This window comes from Sphaeramia orbicularis, chromosome 21 (assembly GCF_902148855.1).
Source record: "Sphaeramia orbicularis chromosome 21, fSphaOr1.1, whole genome shotgun sequence".
NCBI classification, from domain to species: domain Eukaryota; kingdom Metazoa; phylum Chordata; class Actinopteri; order Kurtiformes; family Apogonidae; genus Sphaeramia; species Sphaeramia orbicularis.
The window spans coordinates 42,966,159-42,979,676 of NC_043977.1; the positions used below are offsets into that span (position 1 = coordinate 42,966,159).

General features: G+C 35.9%; 1 protein-coding gene across 1 annotated transcript in view; it reads left to right on the top strand.

Moving 5' to 3' along the window:
- LOC115412764 (contactin-associated protein-like 5) overlaps positions 1–13,518 on the top strand; it is a 308,387-nt gene that overhangs the window by 147,612 nt on the left and 147,257 nt on the right. The window contains exon 5 of the mRNA XM_030125412.1: positions 5,869–6,072. Within this exon, the coding sequence (XP_029981272.1) occupies positions 5,869–6,072 (204 nt within the window). The remainder of the gene's footprint in view (positions 1–5,868; positions 6,073–13,518) is intronic.

Genomic DNA, 13,518 nt, shown 5'->3' on the forward strand with positions numbered 1-13,518 from the left:
GGCCAGCACAAATTACTACACACAGTTAAGCTGGAGCCATTAACACCTGCAGTTAGCAAATATGCACAAACTCACCTTTGTCTCATCTGCTTTTCATATGAATGTCTCAGTTTCTCCAAATGTTTTTGGTTTAGTTTATGAGTTTATGACACTTTATTGATATTGAATTAATATTTAATAATGTCAAGCATGAAATCTAAAGTCAAACATTAGAGGGCTCAAGTATGACTATTTTGAGTTTCAGGCACTTCGATATAAAAAGCACTGATGATAAGACTGCTGTATCACATATTATATTCTTATTATCTCACATAACAGCTGCAGAAAACAAAACATTCATGTTCTTCAGATCCTGACTGATCTGCTTTAGATGAAGTTACCACGTCTGTGCTCTTTGTAAAAGTACACAGTCTCTTTTGGAGTTCATAGATGCTCTGACACCAGGCAGAAAATCAGGACAAATGCTTCTGAGGTCCTACATACATGCAGAGAACCACAACATTAACAGCAGTAAAAAAAACATTACAAAGGCCAAATTAATTAAAAAGAAAACATGTTTGCGACCAGTCTGTTTTAATGGGGATTTCAGAACATTGTGTCATAGATGTGGAATATCATGGACACATTATAGGTGTGTTTACTCCAGAATATCAATAGCCCAGAATCTTTTATGAATAAGCCCTTAAAATGGAGTGGATAATATCTGCACTTGGTGAACACAATCCATTCTTTTCTGAATGTAGCCCTGAATATTCTCATCTGATAAAAACATTTTCAGTCCACTTTGACTGTCCTAAAACGATTCCAAAACACTATGCATAATGAGGAAGTATTGAACAGGAATAGAAACACATATGAAATATGGAAGGGATTTTTTTTTAATTAAAATGATTTAACCCATAAAGACCCAGCGCTACTTATGTGGCAGTTCTAAAATAGTTTTTTCCTCTATATTTAATTTTTCTTAAGTGATTTATCATCATGTTTTATGATATTGTCCTCTGCATTTTGTGGTTTTTCAGTGAGAATTAGGTATTTTCCTATATTTCATTCACTGATCATGTAGATGTTCATAAAAGCTCAGATCAAAGTAGAGGGTTATTATATCAGAAACGGACAAAACTACAATATAACACTTTTTTGAAAATTTAGCAGCCATATTTAGATCATATTGGTACATCTGTTACACCAAGTACTTAATGTAATTGTCTGTAGTGACCTTGCACACTGACTGTTGTTTTTTTTTGGAAGGAGGTTATCCTTCTCACCTTGTTTTTTGTTATTTCTCTATACTCTAGGTATACTGACATGTTTGTACACATTGCATATATAAAACTGAAAATAAAATATTAAAAGAAAAATAAATAAATGGAGAAAACTGAAGAAAAAGGGACTTTTTCCAGTAAAATATATCATTAACTGAGCATAAAAGCAATTGTCTCCATCCACTGTCATTTGTCAAACTCCATAGGTTTTGCTGGTGAATCAATGTTGTAGAAGATGATGGTGTTTTCATGTTCACTACGGAGCCTCCGAACGTCCAAATGGGTCATATCTGATGACCATGAAAAGATGACAAACTGCATTTTACACCAATTATTTACATGTATTGATAGGATTTGTGGATCAACAGGAATTAAACAGTTTAGATCAGTAGCTGGTTTTGGTTGACGGTGGATGTTTGGGTCTTTATGGGTTAATGCGCATGTAAACTGAACTCTCCCCAGCATTTCCTCGTTCGAGTGGTTTGATTAAACTTTCTGTTAAAACAGCTCGTATTAAATAAAAGCTACCTTTATTCCCTCAGTGAGTTTGAACAACAATAACAGACTTGTTCTAAAACACTACAATCATAGGTTTTCCTCCCTGGCTTAACAAAACGCACAGATGTCCAAATAAGAATCAAAATGTGAGCCGAGCAAAAGTAATAACAGGTCTTCTACACAATTGTTAAGTGGACCACTGGTGGTTTTTACACCATGGTGCAGGAGAACTTGTCGAGTTGAGCACCTGCAAACACAGAAGTAGAAATAAGTCGGGGTTAAGAGAAGAAACAGCTTATATCACACAAACTATGTAGATCCTATATCTGGATTGGAAATACCTCTATAGGGCGGTCACAACAATGATATTTTAGTTGATGATTAATTGGCACAGGGATATGTACAATTAATGCTTTAACCCTTTATCAGGCAAGTGACTATTTTTAGTCATTTCTGCACACATTACAAGACAGTGACAGCAACAGTTACAGTGAAGGAGCAATCTCAGGTCCAATGTGGTCTACAGCAGCGGTCCCCAACCCCTGGTCCCCAGACAGGTACCCGTCTGTGGATTATTTGGTACCGGGCCGCAAAGAAAAAAAATATTGGTTAATATTAAAGCAATTTTTTCCATTAGTCTTGCGGAGATTTTATTTTGAAAAGCGACAGTTTACGCCCTCACCTCACAACCGCTCATGAATCAGTCGTAACACAAGCTAAAGAAATGAGCCAAAAACAAAATTCACTGGAGAACTTTTTCGGGAAGAAACGAGGAAACGATGAGGCTGCAGAAGGGTCAGACTGCCTGCAAACAGAAAGCTGCATTTATAAGGAAATATCATAATTCCTGCCTAAGTTACAGGTTCATCGCAACAGGTGACACACAAGCGCCTCAAAACTGCTCCGGCACATCAGTCCATGTTTGAAACAACTTCAAACCTCTGTGCATTCTGGATTAAAGTCAAAGCAGAATATGCAGATATCGTCACAAAAGCCCTGAAAGTCCTTTTTCCATTTCCAATGGAATCCAGAGTAGACTGGCTCTACGGAACACAGTTGGACTGTTTGTCTCCCATCACCCCCAGATAGGGCCCTCTAGTTGCAGGGAAACAAGTCCAGGGTTCCGACTGATTCTGCATTAGGGTGAGTTGATATTCTACAGTAGAATGAATGTAATTGCCTGATATACAGTGTAAGTGTTTCAGATCACATGCTCTGAACTGACAAAGGTTTTTGTTATTGGCACCTCCGCGCCTCTACCTGGTCCGTGGAAAATTTTCATGAATGAAACCGGTCCGTAGTACAAAAAAGGTTGGGGACCACTGGTCTACAGGGTCTGTAAGGTCCACCTCTGCATGAACAGTGAGTGTACCTGCTTTGTTAGGTACCGTGAAGTGTCTGGATCAGGACTTATGTTGTTGTAATGCTCTAAAAGTGATGTTCTAGTGTTATTTTTCTTGTATAAATATATATATATATATATATATATATATATATATATATATATATATATATATATATATGTATGTATATATATACTTCTTGGATTTTTTTTTTTTGCCACTTACATGCAAGGAACCAAATATGGTAATTTTACTGACCTTGATTTTCTACATGACAATAACACATTTTTAAAAATTTCACCAAAGTAATAAAATTATGGCCTTCTAATAGCACACTATGGTTGAAATTTTTGAATTTCGGAGTATTTCTATGAGTGCCTTATAAAGGGTTCTTCCCATTGGTTTAGTTCAGTTTAGTTTAGTTTAGTATTAATGTATTTATTGAGATGAATTAAGGAAATAAGAAGGAGAATGGTTGTTTGCTGGCATTGCATACTTGAGTAGAGAGGACAAAAACAACTAAAAAAAAAAAAAAAAAAAAATATATATATATATATATATATATATTTACACACACACACACACACACACATATATATACACATGTGCCTTCTATTATTTTTGTTGTTGTTCATTCATGTCTTTACTTTCCTCCCACATTTTTGGCACTATTTAAATGTAACACACTACCTTTGTCTTCTAACGTCATACGACTGCTAGGAATCAGAGGATCATTTTCCACTGTAATGCTTCAGATGGGGGCCAACCTAAGAATGCTGTCAAATCATGTCTCCTGCAGCTCAAGTTATTTTCATTTATGTTTTCCTCTGATTTTCAGAGATGCTTTTATTCACTCTCATCTTGATTGCTGTAATTTACTGTATGCAGGTCTGACCCTGGGCTGGAGCCTGTATGTAGTAGCCCAAAATACTACAGCTCAACTCATCACCAGTACAAGGAAATCTGACCACATCAGTCCTGTTCTTACCATCTTGCATTGGTTTCTGATTCTGTATTGTGTTGATTTTAAGACATTACTGTTTACGTGAAGGGGCTTAAATTGTCTGGCACCAAACTGTTTATCCAACCTCTTATCCGGCCATGTCCCTGCTCAGCCACTAAGATCCCACTGGTCAATAAAGAAAAACCTTTCATCTGCTACTTGTGGAAAAACCTCTGATCTCAATTAACTAAGACATGGTTTTTCCACATCTGAACCCATAAAGACCCAAACCTCCACCGGCAACCCAAACCATCTACTGAACTAAACTATTTAGTACCTGTTGAAGCATTAATCCTATCAATACATGTAAATAATTCATGTAAAATGCAGTTTGTCATCTTTTCATGGTTATCAGATATGACCCATTTGGACATTCAGAGGCTCCATCATCTTCTACAACATTGATTCACTAGTAAAACCCATGGAGTTTAATAAATGACAGTGAATGGATACAGTTGTTTTTACATTCACTTATTGATATCTTTGCTGAAAAAGACACTTTTTCTTCAGTTTTCTGTTTTGATGGAATAAACTTTGAATTTTCTCAGAATTTTCATGAACATCTACATTAAATATAGGAAATAAAATTTAGGAAAATGTGATTTACAGTGAAAAATGCAAAATACGGAGGATAATATTATAATAAATGGTGAGAAGTCACTTCAGAAAGGTTAAATAGAGACAAAAATGTATTTGCGGACTGCCACAAAACTAACACTGGGTGTTTATGGGTTAAATGAAAATCCTCAAGCATATGAAGATTTTAACAAATGTCTTTTATTGCAGATTTGACATAGTTATACATTTGTGTGACATTAGTTTTTTTTTCTTTTTTGGTTAATTTATTTCCATATATTGAAAGGTCCTGTTTAAATTGATAACTTATTTTACTGACTTATTCTTTCTATCTATCTATCTATCTATCTATCTATCTATCTATCTATCTATCTATCTATCTATCTATCTATCTATCTATCTATCTATCTATCTATCTATCTATCTATCTATCTATCTATCTATCTATCTATCTATCTATCTATCTATCTATCTATCGTACTTAATGATATGAGCATCAAGTCCATTTTAAACAAACCCACGTAGCTGTTTCTATCAGCTTGGCTCGAAATTGATGAAATCGTTCACCGTGCTCATCACCTACATCACTCAAACGTGATGGAAAAGGTGCACGGGGAGGAAATTAATTATGAGTGACATTCTCCAACCCATCCATTCATTTGCTCTTATCATGTCCTCAACTAGCTGATCGTCACTTAGACATTTAAACATTGAAAAACTTTCGACTGTACCATTTTTTTTTTCTTTCAGGCATTGAAAGCCATCTGAAATGGGATCATATTGAATTTCTAAAATTAACATTTGTATATGCTGCTAATGGTCATAAAGTATATTGACTTGTGTATAACACAGAATCATGAAAATGTGGAATCAGTGTACCTGATTTATTTAATCAAGTTATTTTTCTCAGAGGAGCAAAATCATTGATTATCAGGGTCATTGAATGGAGCCCTGTGTTAATGTCCCATGGTCAAACTTTTAATCAACTGCGGTCAAGCTTTTGCTGAAATAAACTACAACTTAGTGAATTAAGGCACACTTTGGTATCAAATGACATGCTTTTATTTGGTTTGATGGTTAATTGAATAGTTCATTGATTTTTGTTTGAATTGTTCTTCTTCTCCTCCTCCTCCTTCATCTTCTGCAGTATCAGAGCTTTTCTAACACACTGTGTATTTTCCAGAGTCTTACGTGGCAGACTTTGACGGCAGAAGCTCCCTGCTGTATCGGTTCAACCAGAAGTCCATGTCGACAGTGAAGGACGTGATCTCTCTGAGGTTCAAGAGCCATCAGGCTGAAGGTGTGCTGCTGCATGGAGAGGGACAGAGAGGAGATTACATTACACTGGAGCTTCACCGAGGAAGACTGGACCTCTACCTCAACTTAGGTCAGCTACACCTCGGTCTTTCTCTGAACACAGCAATTAAATATTCACTCCAGAGAGTGGATACAAAGTTGTAGAGAGTATTTTGGAGTCTGAGCTCTAAGTGGGCTCTTCAGCAGAGTACAAATTTCTTCATCAGAAAGCTATAAAAATTGGCAATGGCTACTGCCACAATACTGTGGCATGAAATATCGGTTTGTCTGTTGCCACAGAGCCAATCAAATGATCCAATTTCTGCCCTCTGAACGTTGTCCCAGTGGCTGATTTATAGTCATCAAAAACCCCGGCAAATTCCTCATGAGACAAAACAGTCACCATGTTTCGTGTTGTTTGCCTGCATGCTGAAACTGAAAGTGTGAATATAAGCACAAACCAGCTTCCAGTAACTGGTACCCTAGCCTTTTCGTGTTACCGGATAGGCACATGGCATGTGCGATGATTATTGCCACAGTACTGTGGCAGCAGGATGACAGGTGACAGGTTACCAGTCTACACAGGATATAATGAGGGCGCTGATTGGTGCTGTGGTAATAGACACATGAGAAAGTTAGTCCCACAGTACTGTGGCAAAAGTCACTTTGATAAAAATGATCCAAAGTGTAATCATAAAAGCCTCTGCTCTCCGTTACCTGTCAAAGTCTGTGAATGTCAAAGCTTTCGTGTTGTTTTGCATTCAGGCGGCACATTATATGTGTGTCTACACCTTTCCACGTCTACATTTAACACAGGTAACACTTTCACACAAACTTACCTATCACTGTATCTTGACCAGGGTTTCACACCAAATGAAGACATTCACAGAGATTAGTTTATCTGTAGAAAAAATCCTCTTCAGGCATTAATTAGCCACCAGCACATGTTGTCACCCCCCTTAAACACCTATTCTTGTGAGTTTCCTTGTGTTTTTCCATGAATGGGTGCTGGGGGTGTCTGTGCTGAAGACATGCCTCTTTGGTAACACAGATGTCACCTCAGCTGAGTGATAGAGCAATGCTCTGCTCATAAACTAAAAGCTGTGAGGAAGGAGATGCAAGATATTTCGCTATTTAAGATCATGTCACTGCCTGCTGTCATATTTTTTATTTTAAGGCTATGGTAGGTCATATTAGACTACGTCAGGGTGCACTTTACAATCTCCTTGGCAAAAGTAAACATCCCAAAAACGCTCCCTCTACATATTTTACTGTCTGTTGATATACCTGAGCTGTATGTGAGGGAAACACTGTCATGTTGATAATCCAAATCCAGCTATGAGCATTTTTATAACTATTAGTAGAATTAATTCCCCTATATCTGATCAAATTAACACATTTGATGATGCACTGGCTCTGATGCAGCCACTTTTCTCTGTTTGTGTCACACTGGGAAATGCCTTGACACCATTATCTGTTGGGACCACAAACTGAGACTTCATGTTTTACAATACGTTATTTTCACTACTTACTCATTTATTTATCCAGATTTTTCTACAGGACAGTACAATAGTCCAAGGCAAACATTAGGATTGTTGGTTTTGCAAAGTTCTAAAGACCACACATTCTCAGTCTCTGTGTTGCGACGCAATTTCGATATATGTGAAATATGTACAGTAGCAAAAACAAACGTTTAAAGCAGGGGTGTCAAACTCATTTTAGTTCAGGGGCCACATTCACCCCAATATGATCTCAAGTGGGCCGGACCAGTAAAATAATAACAGTGAAAAAAGTAAAATTACATTATCATGATGTTTAAATCTACAACATTTCCTTAAAAATCTGAATAACATGAACAACTTGAAATGTCTTAAGAAAAACAAGTGCAATTTTAACAATATTCTGCCTTAGTTTATCATTTACACATGTGCATTACAACTTACATTACAATTACAAATACACAAAACATTTAGTAACAGGCAGAATATTGGTAAAATTGCATTTACTTCTCTTAAGACATTTCAGGTTGTTCATATTTTTTCAGGTTATTCACATTTTTTGTGAAAGAGTAGTTTATTAATGCAAACATTTTCATGTAATTTAACTTTTTTTCACTAAAACAAAGATAAAATACATATACAATACATATACATATACAATATATGCAGTTTTCATTATTTATAGGTTATTATGATACTATTTTACTGATATTACCCAATTGAGATCTAATTGGTCTGTATGTGGAACCTGAATTAAAATGATTTTTACATCACTGATTGTTAATATCTTCAGTGTTATTCATCCTACGGGCTGGATTTGACCCTTTGGCGGGCCGGATTTGGCCCCCCAGCCGCATGTTTGATACCTGTGGTTTAAAGGAAAAAACAGATTCTATAAAGCAAAAAGGTAGTATTTAGTGTAACGTCAATGAACCTTTTTGCATTAATTTTCAGATGTTTTATAACAGGTTTCATTCCACACACATCTGATGAGTCTGTTTGTGCTGCTTCTTGTCATGAGGACATATTAGGACGAGACACTTCAAGGCTGAGTGTCATTAGTCGCTTTTCCATTGACCCTCGAATATAACTTTACCTAATGGAAAAACAACAACTTCAACTTCATCAACAATTTCACCAAAACTCTTGTTTTTCGATGAAAAGTTTTTGCACTGGCAAGAGGGGTTTTTCAGGTGTAGCGCAAATGGTATATCACGCAAACCTGCAATGGAAAGACCTTTTTCCGCAACAAGAGTCATGTGAATAAAAAAAAAACTGATTTTGACGGACATTACAAAAAGCAATGAAGAAGAGTTTTAAAAGAAACATGGCACAGTATGTGTGGATACACCAGGAAACTGAATCATTTTTTAATTTAGTGTGGGATACAGGGGTAATATATCATAAGGAATATATCTGTAAATCAACATGATATTTACATTCGTCGCCATGTTTATGGCATGACTTCTCGTGTCATCTTGCAATAATAAATAAACAAATATCACATTTGTGATTTAATGGAAAAACTGACATTACTCACTTCTGTTTTTTCAACATTTAGTAAATATCATTTAAGTTTTATGCAGATGTCCAGTGGAATAATGATTAGTGACATCACTGACATGATATGATTTAATTCCCATATCCATCAATGTTCACCACAATAACAATTTTGATAATGCTTCCTAGAAATCCTAGAAAGATGACTTATCACATATACCTCAGGACTGTGTCTCCTAAATGTAGGGTCAGGACTCAAAATGGGCCTGAACCTGATTTTATTGGACAGTTTTTGGAGTAAAATACATAACAATTTTGTGATTTGTATGTCAAAACCTGAATAGATGTTATTATTAAGTGTACAGATTATTCATTTTCTACTTGCACAGATCAGATTCCATTTGCACATGGAGTTTTGAGACACCTCTGATCAGTCTCAGCTCCACACAGACCCACAGATATATGCTGCATTGTGCTGGTAGGCAACTCACATTAGTTGTCAGTGTTAGAAACGATTATGGTGTTACTTTGTCAGCCACGCTTGACATTTCAGCATTCTGTGTAAATCAGACAGAAAACTGGATTTATTCAACATTGTTACGACCGAGGAGGAATCAGCAAAAATGTCGATGTTATGGCAATTCATAATGTATTTTTTTACCGTTTGGGTTCCAGGAAGACATCAAATTTATCTTTCAGGTCTTGAGGTGAAAAAGTTTTATAACTTCTTCCTTAAAATATTAGGAGGCAGAGGTATTTAGATCCCCTGAGTGTAAGAATAAATGTTGGAAATAATATGATCTTTCCCATTTTAATGTGTTTTATTTAATGATTATTTAACCAGGAAATAAATACGTATCATTAGCCTCATAACATAATTGCCTAAGTCATATTTTTGCCCAAATTGCGATATCTGCATAAAGATCACTCTCCTAACACTACTGCGTCATTTTTCATCGTTGGCTATGACCTGAAAAAAAAAAAAAAAAAAGAAACACTTAGGCAATTATGCTATGAGGCTAATGATATGTATTTATTTCCTGGTTCAATAATCATTGAATAAAATGCATTAAAATGAGAAAGAAAGGATTATTTTCAACCTTTTTTTTTTACACTGAGGGTAGAATAATCACATATAATCAACTACTGTTCATCAAGAGTCATCATTATTGCAGTGAATCGGGCATCACATCTACAGCTTGATAGTATCGTGGTTTCCAGTTTGTTTCCTGTGTTTTTTTTAAGTTGCCTCTTTGTGTGTCCTTGTCAGATTATTTCCTGTCCTTGTGTCTCTTCGCCCACTCATTAGTCTCACTTATGAATTACCATCACATCAGCATCTGGATCTGGATCTGAATCCTCCCTTCATCCTCAAAACTTGACACATAGAATGCCCTCAAAGTCATTTTGAAAGTGTCTAATGAAACCAACTCCTTAAGTTTCGGGTCATTTTATAATGTCTTTCGAGCAGCAGGTTTAAATGCTGTTTTGTTTTGTTTGTTTTTTTCCAAATTCAGTGCCGACTTTTACAGCAGACTTTACAAATTTGGAAAAGTACTTTTAACATTCTCAGAGTAAAAATAAATACTATTAATAAGTGTTTCAAGATTCAAGATCTTTATTTGTCACATGTAGATGTACAGGTACACACACAGTGAAATGGAAATGCAACAAGTACCCCTGTGCTAACTGTGCATAGCTTTAGAAGAAAAAATATACATAAAATATTTAAAATATAATATAAAATATAAAATGTAAATATGAATATACAGTGTATATTTGCAATATGTTACAAAATGTGCAATATGTGCAATTTTTATTTTAACAGTTTAATAGTGTTTATAGTGTGCACAGAGCATAGATAGCATCATGGACCATTAGCATTACTACTGCTAAACTCTAAGATAAGATAAGATAAGATATTCCCATTATGTTAAAATTTCACAGTTAACAGCAGTAACATATAACGAGCGAGTGGAGAGAAAAAGACAGGTAGAAAAAACCACAAACAATTGAAAAATTAAATATAAAGATAAAAATAAGAAATTTGGCATTCATATAAATATAGAATTAAAACTAAATATTTTCCTGTTTACATTATTATTACATTATCATTTACATATTTGGGTCAGGTCAAGTGTTGACACGGTGACATGTTTCGTGCTCAATGGGCTCTAACTTTGTACATATATATATCAATGCGTGTTACATATTTCAGTAGGTATTTGTAAGTACTTATACATAGTAAGGATAATGATTGCGTAAAATAAAATTTTTGACAAAAAAATATTTTAAAATGTGCTCAGTAACACGGTTTCTTTGAAATGTCACAGATTTTGACAAGGTTTACACCAAAGTTCTTAACACGCGGTTCCCACAGGAAATTCATCTAAATTTGCCTGTGATGTGTTAAATATTATATTAAGCTGCATTGACGTCAAAATTTAGGAAATTATATCGGAAACTTTAAGACTCATTTATGCTGCGTTTCCACTATGTGGTACCGGCTCGACTCGACTCAACTTGGCCTTTTTGTGTTTCCATTACGAAAAAGGACCTGGAATCTGATACCAGGTACTAATTTTTTGGTATCACCTCTGCCGAGGTTCCAGGACGAGGGAACAGATACTAAAACATGATGTATAAGCACTGTAGACCACTGATTGGTCAGAGAGTCATCTCTGTGACCCGCCGTTTCATAAAAAACAGATGCGGAAGTTGACAGTAAATATAGCGGTAGGTTAATCCACATGATGACAGCCAGCAAAACTACACCATGGTTTGTCGAGGAGGTTCAGACGTAAAATTTTGCATGAGCTTGACGAGACAACACGCAACAAGCGAGTTTATCAGCAACTCTCTGAGCAGACGACACGGAAGTAATGCACCGCATTGCTATGACGTCCTGCAGGTACTCTAAAGTCGGTAGTATCCTGTAATGGAAACGGTCTCCAGGAATAGGACTTGGTACCTGAGTTGAGTCAAGCCGAGCCGAGTCGAGCCAGTTCCAGGAAGTAGAAACGCGGCATTAGACTGATTTAAAGTAACATGGTGTTATGGCCAGCTTGTTTAGACCACAGCAGCACATGGGAGAGACCACACGGTTGTCTCGCCTTCAAAAAAATGAATATTCTTTATTTTAGAAAGACAAGGGGCCAAACTATGGCTGACAGTTGTGAAGCATTGTGGCCCAGGGAGAAAGAGAGAGAGAGGGAGCAAGCAGAGGAAGCCTGGCTTATATGCCTTTCCAAGCTGGTGTGGCTCGTTGGCAATCTTCAGTCAGCCACACCTCCGAGTCACCAGACCACGTACTCCAAGGTAGCACCAGATGGAGCCAGTCCTCTGGAACAACGACACAACAAACAGTAACCAGGCAAACCACTGGTCAGGGCCATCACAATGGTTTCAGTGGGCATAGTGACACGGTTTCAGTTCTTGATCTTATTCTGATGTAAGGACCAATGTGTTCAGAAAACAAGTCAGATATTTTTTAATACAAGCATATATATTACATCACAGTAATACGCTAACAAGTGAGTACATACAGAATAGGATTAGAGAAGCTTTGATTTTTCCCACTGATGTGTGTGTTCCCTTGACCTGACCCATTTACACTGTGTTTATAATCAACCTACAGAAGTTTGTTAGACCTGAGAGCAGAGAGAAAAAAGGTAAATATAACAGCATATAAATGTAACAGGATAGAACATGTAGATCAGTTTGGCTAATGTTCACACCCAACATCTTCTGTGACGTACCCCCCGTTACGACCTGATCAGTTCCGGACGTACCAGATCAGTCCCAGCTAGGTCACCCGAATGCGTGAAACTATGTCACAATTTGCGTTCCAACGTTTCAGTTTACAGCACACTAAACCAATCTTCAAAAGCATTCTAAATATGGAAATAACGTCATTTAATTAAGAAATCAAGAAATTAGAAAAACATATAAAAGTTATTTTACATGTCTACAGATTAGACAAAAAATAGTCGATACAGCACAATTACCATGTAATGGTACTTCCTGTTTTGACAGACTTCAAAGTAAAAGCACTTCCTGAAATAACTTAAAAGTATTTTATATTAATAATTATCAGCTTTGTTATTACTCTCTTTGACTATTAATAATTAAGTGAAATATCTGAAAAATAAATAACTAATGCATCCTTTTAATATGAACTTAAACCAACATGAATTACGTGGTTTTCTCTAAGCTCAAATAAATTAGTTTAAACAAGAACTACAAAGCTACAGTGAAGCTGAATGTAGAGTGAATGCTGAATGAAAGATTGAAAAAATATAATTTGAACCCTGGATCAAACACTTTTCATTCTTGCTGATGATTATGATTGTGTAATAATAATACTTCTCCTAGAGTAGTATAAATAAAGTATGAATAGTATAATGATAATTATTATTGTTATTATTAATTAATTATTAGTTTCCTGGACCGATCTGGTAGTGACAGTGCTTTCTCAAACCGTCCGTCTTAAATATTTCTTAACTGTCGAAAAAAACAGAAAAACATGATGGCTTTGC